The sequence below is a fragment of the Vipera ursinii genome, assembly GCF_947247035.1.
Source record: "Vipera ursinii genome assembly, chromosome: 5".
NCBI lineage: Eukaryota > Metazoa > Chordata > Lepidosauria > Squamata > Viperidae > Vipera > Vipera ursinii.
The window spans coordinates 4032864-4056240 of NC_139518.1; the positions used below are offsets into that span (position 1 = coordinate 4032864).

Genomic DNA, 23377 nt, shown 5'->3' on the forward strand with positions numbered 1-23377 from the left:
ATGAGCACCGGCCTCTAGAGTCGGAAACGACTAGCACGCATGTGCGGGGGAACCTTTACCTTTTACTATTTAAACTAGTACAATGCTTATTATGTCGAGTAAAATAAAAAATAACTTCCTTGACGTTTATCAATAATTTTTAGTTTGTACAGATCCTAGTTATTTTGACATTCCATCTTTGTTGGCAATCGATGTCCTAATTAGTTTTTCCCAATTTTTAGTTTCCCATTAATTTTTAAATTTAACATTTTATAATTTCCAAGTTTTATATAAGTTTTCTGTCCCCCAGCTGCTGTCCTCTCTCTTCCCGCTCAGGATCTCCCTCCAGCTGGGAGCCCAGCTGTTCAGAGTGGCTGGCTGCTGCTCAGATCCCGAGAGACAAACAGCTGGCAGAAGTCCGTCGCTTATGCGCCTTCTACGCGCAGCCGTGCACCCGGCTGCCCGGCTCATCAGCTTGTGCCCAGGCTGCTGAGGAGAAGTGCAAAGGGAAGAGACAGCAATGTGGTGAGTGGCGTGGCCCCTGAAGAAGCTTATGCACGTAGTCCTCGATTTACGACCACAATTGAGCCCCAAATTTCTGTTGCTAAGCCAGAACGTTGTTAAGTGAGTCTTGCTCTATTTTACCACCTTGCTTGCCACGTTGTTAAGCAAATCACTGCGGCCGTGATTCATTCATCTGCTGCAGTCATGATTCAGTGATTCCTTCGGTCGTTAAGCGAGTCTGGCTCCCCTCCCCCAATTGATTTTGCTCGTGGGAAGCTGGCTGGGAAGGTTACAAAGGGTGATTACGTGACTAAGGGACAGTGCAGCTGTCATAAGTACATGCCTGTTGCACAGGGTCCAGATTTTGATCGCGTGACGATGGGGGCAACGGTTGTGAGCATGAAAACTGGTCGTAAGTCACTTTTTTTCAGCGCTGTTGTAATTTGGAACAGTCGCTAAAGGAACTAAGTGGAGGACTTCCTGTAGAAAGGTGCTTTTTTTTAAAAAAAAAAAAGGCAAGTGGACTTTCTTTGTTTTTCCTTGAGGACATTTTGCTTCTCATCCCAAAAGCTTCCTCAGTTCTGACTGAACTTTGAGGCCAAATGGTTGTAAGTCGAGGACTGGCTGCTTATCGGTCGTAGGTCATGATGGTCGTAAAGTGACTCATGTGACCAACCTGTAGGCGATAACCAGACTGAGCCTGAGGGAGGGGTCAAACAAGTCTCTGCGCCCTCAAGAGATCAAAGTCCAGCTCTCCTTGAATTTCTTTCTTATCTCCCGCTCATTTCCCTCGACTGTTAGTTGGTCAGATTCTTGTAGAGTGTTTAAGTTTGCATACATCTTTATAGTCTTTTGAACTGCCTGAATTCTCCTGATTTCCCCGGTGCTTGACATTAATCCAAGAATCTGGCCAACTAACAGTCAAGGGAAATGAGTGGGAGATAAGACAGGCATTCAAGGCGGGCTGGACTGAGATCTCTGGCGAGGGAGCAGGGGCACGTGACTTATGACGCATTCGACCCCTCCTTTGGGCTCAGCCTGGTCATCGCCATTTTATGTCCGTTGTTTAGTCAAGGATTACCAAGGAGCATGGTGGCTCGAATGGCTAGAACGCTGGGAAGAAGGTTATAGTAAGTCCGCGTTCAAGATCCAAGAGTTGACATGGGTCAGGGTTGAGCTCTTATCCTTCCCTCTAGCTCCTGCAAGGACATGAAAGAAGCCCCCAGCTGGGCAACCCCAGGGCAACAGTGATGTCACCAGCTAACCCTTTCAAGCTGGAAGCCTTGGTGCTTCTGACCCGGAAGCCTTGGTGCTTCTGACCCGGAAGCCTCGGTGCTTCTGACCCGGAAGCCTCGGTGCTTCTGACCCGGAAACCTCCGTGCTTCTGACCCAGAAGCCTCGGTGCTTCTGACCCGGAAACCTCCATGCTTCTGACCCGGAAGCCTCGGTGCTTCTGGCCCGGAAGCCTCGGTGCTTCTGACCCGGAAGCCTCGGTGCTTCTGACCCGGAAGCCTCGGTGCTTCTGACCCGGAAGCCTCGGTGCTTCTGACCCGGAAGCCTCGGTGCTTCTGACCCGGAAACCTCCGTGCTTCTGACCCGGAAGCCTCGGTGCTTCTGACCCGGAAGCCTCGGTTCTTCGGACCCGGAAACCTCTGTGCTTCTGACCCGGAAGCCTCGGTGCTTCTGACCCGGAAACCTCCGTGCTTCTGACCCGGAAACCTCCGTGCTTCTGACCCGGAAGCCTCGGTGCTTCTGACCCAGAAACCTCCGTGCTTCTGACCCAGAAGCCTCGGTGCTTCTGACCCGGAAACCTCCATGCTTCTGACCCGGAAGCCTCGGTGCTTCTGGCCCGGAAGCCTCGGTGCTTCTGACCCGGAAGCCTCGGTGCTTCTGACCCGGAAGCCTCGGTGCTTCTGACCCGGAAATCTCCGTGCTTCTGAACCGGAAGCCTCGGTGCTTCTGACCCGGAAACCTCCGTGCTTCTGAACCGGAAGCCTCGGTGCTTCTGACCCAGAAGCCTTGGTGCTTCTGACCTGGAAGCCTCGGTGCTTCTGACCCGGAAGCCTCGGTGCTTCTGACCCGGAAACCTCCGTGCTTCTGAACCGGAAGCCTCGGTGCTTCTGACCCGGAAACCTCCGTGCTTCTGAACCGGAAGCCTCGGTGCTTCTGAACCGGAAACCTCCGTGCTTCTGACCCGGAAGCCTCGGTGCTTCTGACCCGGAAGCCTCGGTTCTTCGGACCCGGAAACTTCTGTGCTTCTGACCCGGAAGCCTCGGTGCTTCTGACCCGGAAACCTCCGTGCTTCTGACCCGGAAGCCTCGGTGCTTCTGAACCGGAAGCCTCGGTGCTTCTGACCCGGAAGCCTTGGTGCTTCTGACCCGGAAACCTCCGTGCTTCTGAACCGGTAGCCTCGGTGCTTCTGAATCGGAAACCTCCGTGCTTCTGACCCGGAAGCCTCGGTGCTTCTGACCCGGAAGCCTCGGTGCTTCGGACCCGGAAACCTCTGTGCTTCTGACCCGGAAGCCTCAGTGCTTCTGACCCGGAAACCTCCGTGCTTCTGAACCGGAAGCCTCGGTGCTTCGGACCCGGAAGCCTCGGTGCTTCTGACCCGGAAGCCTCGGTGCTTCTGACCCGGAAACCTCTGTGCTTCTGACCCGGAAGCCTCGGTGCTTCTGACCCGGAAGCCTCGGTGCTTCTGACCCGGAAACCTCCGTGCTTCTGACCCGGAAGCCTTGGTGCTTCTGACCCGGAAGCCTTGGTGCTTCTGACCCGGAAACCTCGGTGCTTCTGAATCGGAAGCCTCGGTGCTTCTGAACCGGAAGCCTCCGTGCTTCTGACCCGGAAGCCTCGGTGCTTCTGACCCGGAAGCCTCGGTGCTTCTGACCCGGAAGCCTCGGTGCTTCTGACCCGGAAACCTCCGTGCTTCTGAACCGGAAGCCTCGGTGCTTCTGAACCGGAAGCCTCGGTGCTTCTGACCCGGAAGCCTCGGTGCTTCTGACCCGGAAGCCTCGGTGCTTCTGACCCGGAAGCCTCGGTGCTTCTGAATCGGAAACCTCCGTGCTTCTGACCCGGAAGCCTCGGTGCTTCTGACCCGGAAGCCTCGGTGCTTCTGAACCGGAAGCCTCCGTGCTTCTGAACCGGAAGCCTCGGTGCTTCTGACCCGGAAGCCTCGGTGCTTCTGACCCGGAAGCCTCGGTGCTTCTGACCCGGAAGCCTCGGTGCTTCTGACCCGGAAGCCTCCGTGCTTCTGAACCGGAAGCCTCGGTGCTTCTGAATCGGAAACCTCCGTGCTTCTGACCCGGAAGCCTCGGTGCGTCTGACCCGGAAGCCTCACTGCTTCTGACCTGAATGCAAAAAAATAACAAAAAAGGTCAAGGATTACCTGTAATCCTAGAATCATAGAGGAGACATTAAAGGTCATCTAGTCCACCCAGGATCTGCTACTGGCCATCCATGGGGGCGAGATAAAGGTGATGGGTGCAAGTATGTGATTAAAACCTGATTCTTGTTTTGAGGTTGTTGTGCCTGGCTTCGATTCCGTGATTGGGGAAAGGGGGGATTACAGGAAACAGTTTGAATACACACACACACACACACACACACACACACACTCTTTCCTACACTGTGAAACCATGATTTTCAGGGTGGCAATTTACAATGAGGGATTCGGCAAAATGAGAAAATAATGAGTTTTGTACGACGTTTATTCCTACATTTATCATCTTGGGGTGTAGAAAATGGAGCGATTCTGTACAAAATACATTAGCTGCTTTCTCACATCAGGTTTTTTTTTTTAGATAATGTTAATTTCCCCATAAATGCTACACTTTTTCCTTTTTCCTAGCCTCTCTGAAACACCTGCAACAGGCAGACGGCTACTTTGCTGCACGTCTCTGCTATTTAGCCTCTTTTTAAATGGGCTGATTTTAATAGCATTAGTCTGAACAAGGCAAGAATCCCTCTTTTTCGATTGCAAGGAATAGAAGCTTTCATTTTTCTTTATGGGATTATAATAGAAGCAGATGAGGCAAAAAAACACCCCTGGTTTGATCTGGAAGGAAGGAAGGAAGGGAGGGAGGGAGGGAGGGAGGGAGGGAAGGAGGGAGGGAGGGATGGAGGAAGGAAGGAAGGAAAGAGGGAGGGAGAGAGTAAGGAAGGAAGGGAGGGAGGAAGGGAGAGAAGGAGGGAGGGAGGGAAAGAAGAAGGAAGGAAGGAAAGAGGGAGGGAGGAGGGAGGGAGGAAGGGAGCAAGAAAAGAAGGAAGAGGAAGGGATGGTGAGAAAGGAAAGAAGTGAGGGAGGAAGGAAGGGAGGGAGGGAGGAGGGAGGGAAGGAAGGGAAGGAGGGAGAAAGGAAGGAAAGGAGGGAGGAGGGAGGGAAGGAAGGAGGAAGGGAGGAAGGGAGGAAAGAAAGAGGAAGGGAGGAGGGAGGGAGGGAGGAAAGAGAGGGGGAGGAGGGAGGGAGGAAGGAAGGGAGGGAGGGAGGAAAGGGAGGAAGGAAGGAAAGAAAGAGGGAGGGAGGAAGGAAGGAAAGAGGGAGGAAGGGAGGAAGGAAAGAGGGAGGGAGGGAGGAAGGAAGGGAGGGAGGAAAGAGGAAGGGAGGAGGGAGGGAGGGAGGAAGGGAGTAAGGAAGGAAGGAAGAAAAGAGGAAGGGAGGAAGGAGGGAAGAAAGAGGAAGGGAGGAAGAAAAGAGGAAGGGAGGAAGAAAAGGAGGTAAAGGAAGGAAGGAAGGAAGGGAGGGAAGGAGGGAGGAGGGAGAGGGAGGGAGGGAAGGGGAGGGGGAGAAGGAAAAAAGAGGGGAAGAGAGAGGAAGAAAAAATGCAAGGGAAGGCAGGAAAGCAGGGTAAGAGGATGAGAAAAGGAAGAAATGGGAGAGAAAGGATGGAAAGGGAGGATAGAGGGAGGAAGAAGAAGAAGGAAGGAAAGAAAAGAGTGATGGGAAGACAGGAGAGGGGAGAGGAATCGCAAGGAAGGAGAGCAAAGAAAGGAGAGAGAAAAGGGGAAGGGGAAAGGAGGGGAGGGGAACGACCGAAGGGGGAGGGAGAGAAGGGAAGAGGGAAGAGGAAGAAAAGGAAGAAGAAAAACAGGGAGGGAAGGGAGGATGGGGAAGAGGATTCAAAGAGGAAGAGAAAGGAGAGGGAGGAAAGACGAAGAAGAGAAGGAAAAATGGAAGAGAAGGAAGGAGAGAGAAAGGAGGAAGGAGTGTAGGAGAGAAAGGGAAGGAAGGAAGGAAAGAAGGAAGGAGAAGAATTTGAATTCCCTCCCCTCCCCTTCAAATCCCGACTAAAATGGGGCCCACAATACAGGCGGTCCTCGACTTACGACCCACGAGCCCAGAATTTCTGTCACCAAGGGTGACATTTGTGAGGTGAGTTTCTCCCTGTTTTACGACCTTTCTGGCTACCCTTGTTCAGCGAATCACTCCCGCTGTTAAGTCACAGGGCCGTTAAATGAATCTGGCTTCCCTCCCCTCCCCCTCCCCCCCATTGACTTGGCTGGTCAGAAAAGGGGATCACGTGACCCACCCCACCCCCCGGGACACTGCCGCCGTCATAAACACGAGTCAGTCAGTTGCAGAGTGAATTCTGACCACGTGACCACGAGGGAGGCCGCGATGGTCGTTAAGCGTGAAATGCGGTCGCAGGTCACGTTTTTTCAGTCCCGTTGCCAACTTCGAACGGTCACTAAATGAACCGTTGTAAGCTGAGGACTAGGGGAAGGGAGAGGCCAGGTGCAAAAGGTATGCTACACACACACGCACGCACACACACACACACTTCTGCCAAACCCAAGACCTTCGTGCACAACGGCTCAAGCTACGGCCCCATCTCCGTGTCCATGTGGTCCCACGTGGTCGTAAGTCGAGGACCAGGCGTCCACCCCGCTCTCAGCTTCCTCTGAGCCCAGCTGGAAGTGGGGGGGGGAGATTTCAGGCTGCGCCCCCCCCCAGCCCAACCTAGAGAGATCCCTGCCTCGTTCTTATCCTCTCCTTCCCACGGATTAAAAAAAGAAATGTAAAAATGAATGAATGAACCTTTATTGCAGGGGTAGGCAACTTTGGCTCTTTTATGACTCGTGGACTTCAACTCCCAGAATTCCTGAGCCAGCATGGCTCAGCTTGGAAACCTCTCCCTTTCCCCTCAGCACGGCTGGCTCAGGAATTCTGGGAGTTGAAGTCCACCAGTCATAAAAGAGCCAAGGTTGCCTTGCCCTGGCATAGACTGTAGAGCAGGCGTCTTCAAACTTGGCCCTTTTATGACTCGTGGACTTCAACTCCCAGAATTCCTGAGCCAGCATGGCTCAGCTTGGAAACCTCTCCCTTTCCCCTCAGCATGGCTGGCTCAGGAATTCTGGGAGTTGAAGTCCAGGAGTCCTAAAAGAGCTCAGGTTGCCTACCCCTGCTTTATTGTCAAGGTACAACCATGTATATACCTTGAGATTGGCTGTTGGTATAGTTTATATAAAGGAAACGTTTTAGATACTGGAGCGTAATTGATCTTGAGAAAAATTCAGTGGAAAAAAATGTTTTGAGCAGACTTAAAAGATTAGATAATTGCAGTGGCTTTTTTTTGGTCAAAGAACGCACGGAATGGCGTTCCGGCACCTTTTTTTTTTGAACGGAAGAACGACCTTACCACAAACGTTTAATGGAATCACTACCATTGTTGAGTTTAGTCACACGGTCGTTAAGCAAATCGGGTTCCCTCATTGTCGTTGCTTGTCAGAAGGTCGCAAAAGGGGACCACACCACACACACACACACACACGCCACCGGGACACTGCGACGGTCACAAATGTGAGTCAGATGCCAAGTGTCTGAATTCTGATCACCTGCCTCTGTGGAGAGACCGCAGCAGTTGTGCGAGAAACAGTCCCGAGTCCCTTTTTTTCCCAGTGCCGTTGTGACTTTGAACGGTCACTAAATGAACCATTGTAAGTCGAGGACCAGCTGTCTAACAACCCTAACCATCGTTTCTCCTCAGAACTTCGTTCCTACCTCCAGAGCTTGCTGGATTTCCTGCGCCGGGCGGAAGAATTTTTCCGCACCCGGATCGATTTCTCTTTCTTCACACATTCTGTCCCCCGATTTGTGGAAGAAGTTTATGGGTACCTCTTCTCCCCTCGAGGGCACCCGGACCCCCCAGGTATTTGCTGAATTTCGGGGAGTAGGGTGGGGCGGAAAGGTTGTCGTACCTGTGTCTGACCAGGTTTAACCCTAACCAAGCTTAATGTGTTGTGTGAACGCAGCGGTGTGGCTGACCAGGTTTAACCCTAACCAAGTTTAATGTGTTGTGTGAATGCAGCAGTGTGGCTGACCAAGTTAAACCCTAACCAAGGTTAATGTGTTGTGTGAATGCAGCGGTGTGGCTGACTAGGTTTAACCCTAACCAATCTTAATGTGTTGTGTGAACACAGCGGTGTGACTGACCAGGTTTAACCCTAACCAAGCTTAATGTGTTATATGAACGCAGCGGTGTGGCTGACTAGGTTTAACCCTAACCAAGCTTAATGTGTTGTGTGAACGCAACAGTGTGGCTGACCAAGTTTAACCCTAACCACGCTTAATGTGTTATATGAATGCAGCGGTGTGGCTGACCAGGTTTAACCTTAACCAAGCTTAATGTGTTGTGTGAACGCAGCGGTGCTTTACAGGGCTTGAGAAAATGTATCATGGGAACAGGACTGCATTTAAATAACTCAAATTAGTTTTCAGCAATGGTGGCTGTGAACAGGCAGTTAAAACAAACTTTTTTTGCCCAACCAAAAAGTTTTGATATCTACAGAGATTCTCAGACATCCAGATCGTGGTTGTCCCAAACGTGCTTTTTTCATAAGGCAACTGAACTTTCTTGTTTTTCTTCTTTCTTGTTTCGCTTCTCATCCCAGAAGCAGCTCTGACTGGATGGTGGGGAATGGAAGGATTTATACTCCTTGCAGACAGCTGGTCATTTGCCTTCTTTTAGAGAGGAGTTGAGGCCACTTGGAGGTTTACCTGTGTCCTCAGGGTCACCTGAGTGGTGCAAATTGGTGTGGAGCCTTCTTGGGACTGCGGAAAGGACTGTGTTGTAGACTGGAGATAGTAGGAGTTGTATCCCCCACTTCCTCTGTTGAGAGAGGGCTCTTCACTTTTGACCTAGATCAGGGGTAGGCAACCTTGGCTCTTTTATGACTGGTGGACTTCAACTCCCAGAATTCTTGAGCCAGCCATGCTGAGGGGAAAGGGAGAGTTTCCAAGCTGAGCCATGGCTGGCTCAGGAATTCTGGGAGTTGAAGTCCACCAGTCATAAAAGAGCCAAGGTTGCCTACCCCTGATCTAGATCAAGGGCCTTCCAACTTGGCAACTTTAAGACTCGTGGACTTCAACTCCCAGAATTCCTGAGCCAGCCATGGCTCAGCTTGGAAACCTCTCCCTTTCCCCTCAGCCTGGCTGGCTCAAGAATTCTGGGAGTTGAAGTCCACGAGTCATAAAAGAGCACTTTGACCCCTCTTTCAAACCTCGCAAGCGTCCTCAGCTGGGATAGCTGGCTGGGGAATTCTGGGAGTTGAAGTTCCAACATTTTCCACTTGCCAAGGTTGAATAACGCCAGCTCAAATTTAGAGCCCTCTGCGCAGCTTTTGAAATCCAGGCCTTCCTAGGCAACGAGGAGAAGGGGCTGTCAGCTCTACCAATTAGCACGGCTGCAGCCATCTTGCTTCTTGTCGCAGAGAAGGTGACAGCGGCCTTCTTTCCCCAATTAACACCTGTGTTACCTTAAAGGCCAGGTTGCAGACACAGAAGCTGGAGTTGCAAAAGGAGAAGGAAGTCACGTGCCTCAGTTCAGGAAAATGCAGAAGCGTGAGGCCCAGACTTTTATTAAAAGGTAAGGCTCCGTTTTTGGGTCTTTCTTGGGTCTGTCTGCACACCCCAAGGGCAACTGTCGGGGAGGGTGGTGGGGAAAGGCAGTTTAAAAGAGTCAAGATGGTGGCCACGTCCATGCAATTGAAACACTGATTTTGGGACAAAGGAGCAGAGCTTAATAGCCATAGCCATAGCGCTTAGACTTATATACCGCTTCACAGTGCTTGACAGCCTATTTTCCAAAGCCCCTGAAGGCAGGACAAGAAGCAACGGATGGAAACTAACCAAAGAGAGAAGCAACCTGGAATTAAGGAGAAATTTCCTGACAGTTAGAACAGTTTTTATTTTATTTTTTTATTTTAATTCCATTTATATCCCGCCCTTCTCCGAAGACTCAGGGCGGCTTACAAGCTTAGCAGTTAACCAGTGGAACAAGCTGCCTCCAGAAGCGGTTATTGCTCCAACACTGGAAGTTTTTAAGAAGAACCTGGACAGCCATTTGTCCGAAATGGTATAGGGTTTCCTGTCTGAGCAGGGGGTTGGACTAGATGACCTCCAAGGTTCCTTGCAACATAATAAATAATAATAATAATAATAATAATAATAATAATAATAATAATAATAATAACAACAACAACAACAACAACAACAAGATGATGATGATGCTGATATTGGAAGGGACCTTGGAGGTCATCTAGTTCAACCCCTTGCTTAGGCAGGAAACCCTATACCATTTCAGACAAATGGCTGTCCAGTTTCTTCTTGAAAAGTTCCAGTGTTGGAGCATTCACCACTTCTGGAGGCAGGTTGTTCCCCTGGTTAATTGTCCTCACTGTCAGGAAGTTTCTCCTTAGTTCTAGGTTGCTTCTCTCCTTGCCTAGTTTCCATCCGTTGCTTCTTGTCCTGCCTTCAGGTGCTTTGGAGAATAGCTTGACTCCCTCTTCTTTGGGGCAGCCCCTGAGATATTGGAACACTGCTATCATGTCACCCCCTCACCCTTCTCTTCACTAGCCTAGACCAGGGGTCTTCAAACTTGGCCCTTTGATGACTTGTGGACTTCAACTCCCAGAATTCCCCAGTCAGGCACGCTGGCTGAGGAATTCTGGGAGTTGAAGTCCTCAAGTCATCAAAGGGCCACGTTTGAAGACCCCTGGACTACTACTTCTTCTTGTGCCATATCCGTTATTGGACGTTGGCGATCACGTTGGCGATCCTGTTTTTATCAGCAGCCGCACGAAAATGTGTGGCTGAGTTTTGCCTAAATCGGTCCCTTTGGATTTTGAAGCCATGATGTTCTTCTTCTGCCTGGACCTCATTCACCTTCAAGCTTTCCCTGGAGGATTAAATGGAGTATGCCGTATTTTTCTGGGTGTTGCGTCACACGTCCGAAATTTTCTAACTTTACCCCTGGATTAGACATACCCAATTCCAGCAATCGTTCCTTATATGTTTTAGCCTCCAGTCCCCTCACCATCTTTGTTGCTCTTCTCTGCCCTCTTTCTAGAGCCTCAACATCTTTTTTACATCGTGGTGACCAAATACGGATGCCGTATTCCAAGTGTGGCCTTTCCAAGGCATAGACAAGGTCTTTCCCACCTGATAAAACTGGTGGGGTCTCCATGCTCCTTGCTGGGCCCCTGCCCATCCTCCCCAAACCGGCTTCTACTATAGGGTAGTCCTCAACTTATAGCCATTTGTTTAGTGACCGTTCGAAGGTACAACGGCCCTGAAGAAAAAAAAGGGGGGGGATTTAGGACTGGTTTCCCCACTGACGACCGTCACAGCCTCCCTGCGGTCGCGTGGTCAAAATTTGGACGGTTGCCACTGGCTCATGGTTAATTGGCGGTTGCGGCAGCCCGTGGGTGTGTCATGTGATTCCCCTTTTGCGAAGTCAGTGGGAAAGCCAGATTTCACTTAACAGCCCTGTTCCTAACTGAACAACTCCAAGGGGTTCGCTGAACGACTGCGTAAAGACAGGTTGTAACAGGAGAAAAACGCACTTAGCGGCGGTCTGCTGAGCGGCAGAAATTTGGGGCTCAACTGTGGCCGTAGGCCGAGGACTGCCTGTGCTTCTCCATTGATGGAAGACAGAAAGCAAGATCCTGTTTTTCGGGCTGACCCCCTTTTTCCTCCCTTTTACAGCCCCCCTCCTCCCCTCCTCCCTTCCTTTGCCTCCTTGTTCCGAGGCGTCGGGCCCAACCTGGCTGACTGGGTGCAAGAGCTGAGCACCCCAGCTGAGCACTTGGCAGCGGCACCTGTTGGACAGGAGACCCAGCGCTTCCTCCAGGTATGGGGATCGGAGCCACGGAAGCTGACATGGCAGGTATTGTCTCTTGAGAAGAATAACGGATTGCAACGCAAAGGACCAAAGGAGCAGGAGTTGTCGAAGCCTTAACAATAGCACTTAGACTTATGTACCGCTTCACGGAGCTTTACAGCCCTATCTAAGCGGTTGACAGAGTCAGTGTATTGCCCCCCCCCCAAAAAAAAAAAAAAAAAAATCTGGCTCCTCATTTTACCCACCTCGGAAGGATGGAAGGCTGCGTCAACCTTGAGCCTGTCAGGATCGAACTGCTGGCTGTGGGCATAGAATTCTAACCACTGTGCCACCACAAAAGGGAGGGAGGGAGGGAGGGAGGGAGGGAGGGAGGAAGAGGAAGGAAGGAAGGAAGGAAGGAAGGAAGGAAGGAAGGAAGGAAGGAAGGGCAATAGCACTTAGGTTTATATACTATCCCACAGTGCATGGAAGGCTGAGTCAATGTTTAGTTTTAGTTTAGTTTTTATTAAATTTTTATACCGCCCTTCTCCCTAGGGACTCAGGGCGGTGAACAGGGCAGATAATAAAAGTACAAAACTACAAAAGTTAAAATAGAATTAAATTAATGCCCAAGATAAAACAGTAAAATATACAAATATTTAAAAACCCAAATTAACTCCCCATCAGGCCAGGCCAGCTTGTTCAAACAGGTGGGTCTTTAACCCGCGCCGGAAGGAGCGGAGATCCGGTGCCATCCGGAGCTCCACCGGCAGTTCATTCCATAAGGCCGGGGCGCCCACAGAGAAGGCCCTCCCCCTGGGGGCCACCAGCCGGCATTCTCTGACTGGAGGCACCCTGAGGAGGCCCTCTCTGTGGGAACGCACAGGGCGGAGGGGGGTTGACGCCGGCAGCAGGTGGTCCCCGAGGTATTCCGGACCCATGCCATGTAGGGACTTAAAAACCGTCACTAAGACCTTGAACCTCACCCGGAAGACAACTGGTAACCAATGTAGCTCGCGGAGCAAAGGTGTAACATGGGAGTACCGGGAAACTCCCAAGACAACTCTCGCGGCCGCATTCTGTACCAGTTGGAGCTTCCGAGTGGTCTTCAAGGGAAGCCCCATGTAGAGAGCATTACAGTAGTCAAGGCGAGAGGTCACGAGCGCATGAGTGACCGTACACAGGGCATCCCGGTCCAGATAGGGCCGCAACTGGCGCACCAGGCGAACCTGGGCGAAAGCCCCCCTAGTCACAGCTGCTACATGATCTTCCAAGGTAAGTCGTGAATCTAGGAGGACTCCCAAGTTGCGAGCCCTATCCACGGGGGGTAACAGCTCACCCCCCATAGAAAGGGATGGAACAATTTGAATGTCCCGGGATGCCGGAATGTACAGCCACTCAGTCTTGTCCGGGTTGAGTTGAAGTCTGTTCCTCCCCATCCAGACCCGAACCGCCTCCAGGCAACGGGACATCACAGCGAGGGCATCACTGGGGTGGTTTGGGGTAGAAATAAAAAGTTGGGTATCATCAGCATATTGATGATACCCAACTCCAAAACCACGAATGATCTCACCCAGCGGTTTCATGTAGATGTTGAACAGGAGAGGCGAGAGAACCGACCCCTGAGGAACTCCACAAACGAGAGACCTAGGGGCCGATCTCTGCCCCCCTGCCAACACCGACTGCGAACGTCCCAGGAGATAGGAGGAGAACCACCGAAGAACTGTGCCTCCCACTCCCAATCCCCTGAGACGCCGCAGCAGGATACCATGGTCGATGGTATCGAAAGCCGCTGAGAGGTCTAATAGGACTAGGACAGAGGAACATCCCCTATCCCGAGCCCTCCAGAGATCATTCACCAGAGCGACCAATGCCGTCTCCGTGCTGTACCCGGGCCTGAAACCCGATTGGTACGGGTCCAGATAATCCGCTTCATCCAGGACCAGAGGGAGCTGGTGCGCCACCACACTCTCAACAACCTTCGCAAGAAAGCGAAGGTTGGAGACTGGACGAAAGTTGTTCAACACAGCTGGGTCCAAGGCAGGCTTCTTGAGGAGGGGTCTCACCACCGCCTCCTTCAAGACGGTGGGGAAATTACCCTCACTCAAAGAAGCAGATATCACCGCCTGGAACCAGCCTCGTGTCCTCTCCCTAGCTGCATAAACCAGCCAGGAAGGGCACGGGTCCAATAAACATGTGGTGGAGCTCAGCCTCCCCATAATCCTGTCCACTTCATCAGGGGTCACAGAATCAAACTCCTCCCAGATAACATTGACAAGACCGCCCGTGTCCTGATCGTCAGACTCTGCCCAGCTGGAGTCCAAACCGGTCCGAATCCGAGCGATTTTGTCCGACAGATGCTGACCAAACTCCTCGGCACGACCCTGTAAGGGATCCCCCCTCACCTCCTGATTAAGAAGTGAGCGAGTCACCCTAAACAGGGCGGCCGGGCGATTATCTGCGGACGCGATGAGGGTGGAGAAGTAATTACACCTCGCCACCCTCATCGCAGCGAGATAAGACCTAATATAGGTTCTTAACCGCAATCGGTCGGATTCGGATCGGCTGGACCTCCAGCAGCTCTCTAGGCCCCGTTTCCGACGCTTCATCTCCCGGAGCTCCGCGGAGAACCATGGAGCTCGATGGGATCTGCGCCGGGTCAGGGGCCGCAAGGGTACAACTCGGTCCAGTGCCTCAGTGGCTGCCCTTTCCCAGGCTTCCACTAAGGCATCCGCCGAGTTGTGAGCGACGGAAGCAGGTGGGGATCCCAGCACTGCCTGGAACCCATCAGGGTCCATTAAGCGCCTGGGGCGGTACCATCTAATTGGTTCCGTATCCCCACGGCGGGGGGTGGTAAAACGGAAGACCAGCCGCAGGAGGTGATGATCCGTCCATGACAGGGGCATGATAAATGGAGAGCCCCCACCAAGATCATCCAGCCATCGTCCAGATAAAAAAACTAGGTCCAGGGTGTGGCCTCCCTCATGAGTTGGTTCAGAAATTACCTGCGTCAGGTCCATGGCCGTCATGGAAGCCATGAACTCCCGAGCCAACTCAGATGACCCTCCCAGGGATGGTAGATTGAAGTCACCCAAAACTAAAAGTTTGGGGAACTCAATCACCAAACCGGAGAGGACATCGAGTAGCTCAGGCAGGGCTGCCGCTGTGTGACTAGGCGAAACGTACACCAGCAGCAAGCCCAACTGCGCCCCCGAACCAAACCTCAAAAAGAGAGACTCACACCCGACTATCTGAGGGACGGTGGTCTCCCGCGGGCATAAGGTTGAGCTGGTGAGGATCGAACTGCTGGCAGTGAGCAGAGTCAGGCTGCAATGCTGCACTCTAACCACTGCACCACCACAGAAGGGAGGGAGGGAGGAATGAATGAAGGGAGGGAGGGAGGGAGGGAGGAAGGAAGGAAGGGCAATAGCACTTAGACGTACATACTTATATACTGCCCCACAGTGGATAGAAGGCTGAGTGAACCTTGAGCCTGGCAGTGGGCAGAGTTTGCCTGCAATGTTGCATTCTAACCACGGTGCCACCGGCCGCATGGTGGTTTGTAGTTCAGTCTTTCTCGGGCTTGGCAACTTCAACTCCCAGAATTCCTCAGCCAGCCATGAAACCCTGGTATCCAGCTAGTCCTGGATAGTGCAGCCTCTGCTTTTTTTCAGCGTGGCTTCGGTGCTTTGGCCGGCTCGGCCAATTTCCCTCTTTCTTCTCCCCGTTCTTCCTCCTCCTCCTCCTCCTCCTCCTCCTCCTCCTCCTCCTCCTCCTCCTCCTCCTCCTCCTTCTCCTCCTCCTTGTTTGACAGCGCTGGGATTTTGGGGGATGATCAATGCCCATCCGTGGCATTGCCGCCAACCAATCACCGTGCCTGCCTCTCGGGAGGGCAATACCAGCTGCCAATCCAGCGGCAGGGAAGATGGAAGGTAATCCCACTCACCAGACCAGCCTAGTGGCACAGGAGCTGCCGTTGCCCGCACACGGACTCCGCTTTTATTCAAGTGCTCTTGAACAACCGGTTCGCCGAACCGAACGATACATTAGGTATCGGTTCTGCCGAACCGGCTGAATCCCACCACTGCCTGGATCTCCCCCAACCCTGCCCGCCCCCACAGGCATTCCCCCCCACTAGCAACATTGAGGCGGCCATGCCCACCTCGGCTATGCCCACCCAGTGGGCCACGCCCCCTGCCCCCTCTGAGGGCACCACAATGTTGATGCGGCCTGTTACTTTGCGATAAACAAGTGGGTTTGGGGTTGCAGTTTGGGCACCCGGTCTCTAAAAGGTTCGCCATCGCTACCCTATAGCATTTCAGGCAAATGGCTGCCCAGTCTCTTCTTAAAAACTTCCAGCGTCGGAGCATTCACAGCTTCTGGAGGCAGGCTGTTCCACTGGTTAATTGTTCTCACTGTCAGGAAGTTTCTCCTTAGTTCTAGGTTGCTTCTCTCCTTGGTTAGTTTCCATCCGTTGCTTCTTGTCCTGCCTTCGGGCGCTTTGGAGAATAGCAACGGGTAGGTAATTACGACAGTTGCAGTGTCCTGGTTTCATGTGATCATCTTTTCTAACTTTCTGAGCTGGCTGCCGACAAGCATAGTCAATGGGAAAATCCAGATTCGCTTACTGATCAAATGATCGTTTAACACAGGGGTGTCAAACTCAATTTCATTGAGGGCCGCATCAGCATTGCGGTTGCCCTCAGGGGGCCAGGTGGGCGTGGCCAGGGTGGGCGTGGCCTACTGGGTGGGCGTGGCTAGAGTGCGTATGGCCTACTGGGTGGGCGTGGCCAGCTCTACATCATTCGCATCAAGGGTGCCTATGGGGGCCTGGGCAGGAGTGGGACAGATCTGAGGGTCTCTGGGCCAGGGCCAAGGCAGTGGGGGCCGTTCCCTCACTGTTTCCAGGGTGGCTTCGCGGGCCACATGAAACCACTTCGCGGGCCGCATCCGGCCCCCGGGCCTTGTGTTTGACACTTTAACAAGTGCAGCGATGCCCTTAAGAATGTGGCCAGGGAGATCGTAAAATAGGGCAGAATTCACTTAACAACCTCCTTGCTTAGCGACGAAAATGTTCGGTTCAGTTGCGGTTATAACAGACTAAGAGGATAGGAGAATAATAGGAGAGTTGGAAGGGACCTTGGAGGTCTTCTAGTCTAACCCCCTACTCAAGCTGGAAACCCTATATACACTTTCAGACATTTTATTCAATCTCTTCTTAAAAACCTCCAGTGATGGAGCACCCACAGTTTCTGGAGGCAGGTTGTTCCACTGGTTAATTGTCCTCACTGTCAGGAAATTCCTCCTTAGTTCCAGGTTGCTTCTCTCCTTGATGAGTTTCCATCCGTTGCTTCTTGTCCTGCCTTCAGGTGCTTTGGAGAAGCGCTTGACTCCCTCTCCTTTAGGGTAGCCCCTGAGATACTGGAACGCCGCTATCATGTCACCCCCTCGCCCTTCCCTTCATTAAACTAGGCGTACCCAATTCCACCTGGGTTCTCCCGCTCAAGCAGGGGGTTGGACTAGAAGACCTCCAAGGTCCCTTCCAACTCTGTTGTTCTGGACAGTGACCTTATCTTCTCAGCCCGTTGTGATTAGGTCTGCTCCTTTGATCTCACTCTTCCTTTTCCTTCTCCTAGCTGACAGGAGAGGAGGTGGATGAACTGCGAGCCCAAGGTCAGATGTTCCTTCAGCAGCTGGAAAAAGAACTGCACCAGGATGACTTTCCAGATGTGGAACTCCAGAGAGAGGACCAGAGGATTCCCCTGAATGGTACATGCCCAAGTTCAAGCAGGATTGGAGGCCGCCTCCCCCACCCCCCGCCCCGGCTACTTCTTTAACAGAATAATAAGAAAAATAACAACACTGGTCTTCTAGTCCAACCCCATATTCCAATATTTGAGGGGCTGCCACGAAGATGAGAGGTGTGTGTGTCAAAATATTTTCCAAAGCAGTAGAAGGCAAGACAAGGAACAATGGATGGAAACGTACCAACGACTTGCCACCAGAAGTTGTGGATGCTCCATCATTGGCGGCTTTCAAGAAGAGACCGGACAGCCATTTGTCTGAAATGGCATAGGGCAGACATGTCAAACACAAGGCCCGGGGGCCAGATCCAGCCCGCGAAGTGGTTTCATGCGGCCCGCGAAGCCATCCTGGAAACAGTGAGGGAACGGCCCCCACTGCCTTGGCCCTGGCCCAGAGACCCTCCTCCTGCCAGAGACCCCCAGATCTGTGCCACTCCTGCCCAGGCCCCCATAGGCACCCTTGATGCGAACGATGTAGAGCTGGCCACGCCCACCCAGCAGGCCATACGCACTCTAGCCCCTTGAGGGCAACCGCAATGCTGATGCGGCCCTCAATGAAATTGAGTTTGACACCCCTGGCATAGCGTCTCCTGCTCAAGGAGGGGATTGGACTAGATGACCTCCAAGGACCCTTCCGACTCTGTCATTCTATGTTCTAAGTGCCTGCTCAAGCAGGAGGGCCATGGGAGAAGAAGAGGATGGTGGGGTGCGCCGAGGCTTCAAAATTTGTGGGAACAAATCAACTGCCAACCTTACTTTGGCCGAAGCCAAAGGGGAAGTCCTCAACTTACAACAGTTCATTTATTGACCGTTCAAAGTTACCACGGCGCTGGAAAAAAGCAACCTGTGCCCGTTTTTTTGCGCTGAAGACCGTTGCGGCATCCCCCAGGGTCATGTGGTCAAAATTCAGACGCTGGGCAACTGGTTCATATTTATGACCTCTGCAGCGTCCCCAGGATCACGCGATCCCCTTTTTTGCGACCTGATCGAGACAAAGTCAACGGGGGAAGCGACGATCCATTTAACAGCTGCGTCAAGAAAAGTCGTAAAAGGGGGCAAAACTCACTTCACAAACATTTCACTTAGCAAACATAATATCATGGTCCCGACAGATGAAGCTCTTCAAAAGAACTTTGAGGCATTGTTTACCTTAAAGGGTCTTTTATTCGAGTAGCATGATATCGGCACTTAAACAATTGAAGCCAAAAACTGAATCCCCCCTCCCCCCCAGCACCTAGTATCAAAACACAATTCCCTCCTCCAATTAACAGTCATAAATCACATTCTCCAATTAGCTGGAAGCGCAGGCTTCCTCTCCGACTCACCAATTCTTTATCAGCTCTGGGCTCAGTAACCTTGATTCTCACGCTAAGTTTAGTGTTGTTATGTCTAGCTGGACTCTCATTCACATCCCCCCCTTTCCAGCATCATCTAACTCTAAAAGCGAAAGGGAAAAAGAGGACTACATTTCCATCTGTTGTCAATGCAAAAAACATCCAATGTTAGCAGCGTTGGTGCATACATTTTGGGCTCCACCGCGGTCGCTTAACTCAAGGACACCCTGTATTGGACAGGCAGTTCCTTTTTATCAGTTACATCAATTCTTCTCACCTGGTCGGCTTCAGAAGGATGGACTACAGCTCCCAGAATTCTCAGCAGCGGCCATGCCGGCTTGTTTGGGTTGAGAAACACGGCAGTGCCCAAAGCAGAGATATAAATTCAAGGTGAAACGTGGAGAGACATTAGGAAATTTCTAGCCTGGTGTCAGAATTCTAAGTCTCCAGACGTTGTGAATGCCCCAACGCTGGACGTTTTAAAGAAGAGATTGGACTATCATTTGTCTGGAATGGTATAGGGGTTTCCTGCCTGAGCAGGGGGTTGGACTAGAAGACCTCCAAGGTCCCTTTCCAACTCTGTTATTCTGTTCTGTTATTCTCTTAAGTCTGCTGGGCAGCAAATTCCCTAATTTGTAACCATTCAAGTAGTGTAGCCTGTGCCAGGCATCTCCATCCTTTCCCCGCTCAAGGACCAGAGGGAAGGAGAGCGGCTTCAAAATTGGTGTGCGTGCGCGCATGTGCGCCCACAGGGCCACTCACACTGGCGTGGCACTAGCAACCCTGTCAGCGCACGTGCTGGTGCTGTGCACATGCATGAACGGCTGTGCACTGCCACCCATGGCAGCTAGCGGCCCGTTTGCTCATGTGCAAACGGGCCACGAAAACCACCCAGGCTAGCAGCACGTGAGCAAACGGGCTGTGGACACCTGCCCCGCGGTAGTATCCCCGTTTGCGCCCGTGCACATGCACAAATGAAGCCGCGGTTGCTAGCGCGAGTGGGGGGGGAATGCGCGCTCACACATGCATGCACCAGCCAGCCTTTTCCACGGCCCACTAGCCAATGATCCCGGTCCTAGGCCGCGGACCATAGTTTGGGGACCCCCGGCCTACGAATTTGCAATGCGCCAAGTTGGAGAAGGAGAACTCACAACTAAATAAGCCAAAATGTTGATTTATTTATTTATTTTATTTTATTATTTATTTTAATTCCATTTATATCCCACCCTTCTCCGAAGACTCAGGGCGGCTTACAAGCTTAGCAGTAGCCTTCATTCTATGTATATGCCTGCTTATTAGGGCTTTCACACACACACACCCCAAGCGGCATTATTACAAAGTCAGCTTAATTGCCCCCAACAATCTGGGTCCTCATTTTACCTACCTCGGAAGGATGGAAGGCTGAGTCAACCTTGAGCCTGGTGGGACTCGAACCTGCACTAACTGCAGGCAGCTGGTGTTACTTAAGGAGGCATTAGCCCACTGCTCCACCAAGGCTCTAGTACAGCTGCTCCCCAGAGGAGTCCAAAATTTTACGTTGCTAAATGAGACATCTGCTAAGTGAGTTTTACCTCATTTTACCACCTTTCTGGCCACCGTAGTTGTTAATAACACAGTGAAACTGGCTTCCCCCACTGGCTTTGCTTGTGAGAAGGTCGCCAAAAGGGGATTCCTGGGACCCCGTGACACTGCCGCCCTCATAAATCTAAGCCGGTTGCCAAGCGTCTGAATTTTGATCCCGTGGGGACGCTGCAAGGGTCGTAAATTCGCAAAGCAGTCCTTGGTGCCGTCTTTCAGTGCCGTTTGAATGGTCACTAAATGAGCAGTTGCAAGTTGAGGATTATCTGTATAAGTCTGCACCTTCGGTTCGCCGCCTCTTATCAGCTTGAGGATTGTCCGGATGTCGGTAACTATTAACGCCTGAAATTCATTTCTAGAGGGTTAAAGTTTGGGATGATGGGCCAAACTTATCTCTTTCCCGCCTCGCTTTGTGACAGGTTCCCTGGTGAGCGAGGCCCCTCCTCGGCGAGAGAAACGCAGCTTGGGGCTTGTTCCCCTGGAAGAAAAGGAGAATCTACCACCATGGGGTATTTATTTATTTATTTATTTATTAAAAAATAATCTTTATGCTTGTTTACTTTGGAAGATTGCAAAAAAGGGATCTGAGTACACCTCTCCTCGACTTACGAGCCCAAAGGCGTCCGATATTTTATGTTGCTAAGTGAGACGCCTGCTAAGTGAGTTCTGCCCCGTCGTACGACTGTTGTTAAGCGAACCATTGGCATTGTTAAGTCACATGGTTGTTAAGCGAATCTGGCTTCCCCCCCACATTGGCTTTGCTTGTCAGAAGGTCGCAAAAGGGGATCGAGTTAACACTGCGACGGTCATAAATGTGAATCGAGAATCAAATAGGGCAATTTAAGATGCAGAGAAGGGCAGTATAAAAATTTAATAAATAAATAAATAAATAAATAAATAAATAAATAAATAAATAAAAAAAATACGTTAAAATTATATTTCACTCTCACCCCTGCAATCAACCCCAGAATCTTCGAAGTGCCATGAATGATCAGTCTTTATTGAGTACACATCTCAGACCTGAAGAAGCGAAACCAGCTCTGATTTGCAAAAATCTGCCGAGTTAACAGTAGCTTCCCTTAACCCCACCCACCCACCAGGTGTTCAGGTTGTCCAATTATATACCTTTGGTTTATTATGAGAAGGGTCCACTTCTCCGTCAGATACCTGTGTTAGTGACCTTTGCAATCTTGTAGGCTCTCACGGTCCATGGACGCCTTCTTGGACTTTCATTTCCTCCCTATGCTTTGTACCCCTCCCCCCTGTTTCTATGCCAAGTTGAGTAGTGATAGAAATTAGCAGGCATCTTAACAATTGACGCCGTATCTTTCTTCTCCCCAGCCCTGACCACAAACTCCAGCTGCCATGGAGTCAATGAATCCGCCCAGCGTGTCCATTCGGTGCGGGAAAACTACCGCTGGATTCTGCAAGTGCCAGAGCAGGACCTCACCATGAACTTCCAGAAGGTGAGTGTCAACTGTCCGGCTGGCGAATTCAACGTTAAAAAAACGGCAGTGGTCTTGAAACTTGGCCTTTTTATGACTTGTGGACTTCAACTCCCAGAATTCCTCAGCCAGCGTGCCACGCGTGCCTGCCTGAGGAATTCTGGGAGTTGAAGTCCACGAGTCATAAAAGGGCCAAGTTTGAAGACCCCTGGTGTTGATAATACATGTGCTAATGCCAGATTCAATCAGGAACGGTGAGTATCAGAAAGGTCTTTGAACTGTAGTCCCTGACCTAGTTTGAACATAAAAGCTAATATTCTGTGCAGTCCAATTTTAAGATGGTGGGAAGAGAATGGTTGCCAATTCAACCAAGAGTACAAACACCTGAGGCCGACATATGAAAAACGTGTCCATTCAAGCTGGCATGGAGATCTGTGTTTTGAAGCTGGAAATGTCTGAGCTTCTTGGTGTCTCTGCTACCATCTGCTGATAGAACTGAAAGACGGACAACAGGGTGTCGGTCACAATTTCTAGGACTTTAGCTTTAATACAAGTGGATTCTCTACACAGGGGTCTTGAAACGTGGCCTTTTTATGACTCGTGGACTTCAACTCCCAGAATTCCTCAGCCAGGCACACGTGAGAGTTGAAGTCCACAATTCATAAAAGGGCCAAGTTTCAAGACCCCTGCTCTACGGCCTCGAGGTGGTCATAAGAGATGATCTTTATTGAGTACACATCCCGGCACCGAAGAAGTAAAATCAAACCTAGTTTTCCCGCGCGAAAATCTGGATGGTTAACCATAACTTGTCATAACCAACACCCACCATGTGTTCACGTGGCCCAATCACATTGGTTATGGGAACGGTCCGCTTCTCCGTCAGGCACCTGCTTTGGATGACCTTGGGCCCAGGCTCTCCCTCCCCAAAGTTTGTATGGCAAGTGGAACAGCGACAGAGGTTAGCAAGCCTCTTTGCAATTCAACCTTGAGACCTTGTCACCCCTTTGCCCTCCCCATCCGCCAGCAAGCAGGAGGGGGTATAATGATGATGATGATGATGATTTAATTTAATTTTAATTTTATTAAATTTATATACCGCCCTTTCCTGAAGGACTCAGGGCGGTTTACAGGGTATTTAAAATCAAACAGTACAAAATACAAAAGTTAAAAAACAATTAAAACAGATTAAATTATCCCTTAACTAAAAACCTCAGTTAAAAATTCTCAGCCTGGGCCGGAGAGCTCAAAGAGCCAGGTCTTCAGGTCCCGGCGGAATGAACGAAGGTAATAATAATAATAATAATAATAATAATAATAATAATAATAATAATAATAATAATAATAATAATAATACAAAGACCTACAAATAGAAATAGAAAGACTGTGGCAAAGGCAAGCAAGGGTGGTACCAATAGTAAGAGGCGCCTTGGGTGCAATCCCAAAACAACTGGAGCACCACTTGAACACCATCATCGGCACTGACAAATTCGCCATTAGTCAGTTGCAAAAGGCGGCCTTACTAGGAACTGCTTCCATCCTGTGACGAGATCTGTAATACCGTCAAACATCCACATCTGCCTATCCCAGGTCCTTGGTAAGGACTCGATAGGTAGACAAAAATGCCAAATCCAGTCTGAACA

General features: G+C 51.0%; 1 protein-coding gene across 1 annotated transcript in view; it reads left to right on the forward strand.

Annotated features, from left to right (window-relative positions):
- Nucleotides 1-23377, forward strand: part of PRSS56 (serine protease 56) — a gene marked incomplete at its 5' end in the record, with an annotated part of 46558 nt that overhangs the window by 17351 nt on the left and 5830 nt on the right. Inside the window, 7 exons of the mRNA XM_083364922.1 lie at nucleotides 316-504; nucleotides 7464-7625; nucleotides 9239-9341; nucleotides 11483-11606; nucleotides 17213-17345; nucleotides 20712-20801; nucleotides 21634-21758. Coding sequence (XP_083221048.1) covers nucleotides 316-504; nucleotides 7464-7625; nucleotides 9239-9341; nucleotides 11483-11606; nucleotides 17213-17345; nucleotides 20712-20801; nucleotides 21634-21758 — 926 coding nt within the window. The remainder of the gene's footprint in view (nucleotides 1-315; nucleotides 505-7463; nucleotides 7626-9238; nucleotides 9342-11482; nucleotides 11607-17212; nucleotides 17346-20711; nucleotides 20802-21633; nucleotides 21759-23377) is intronic.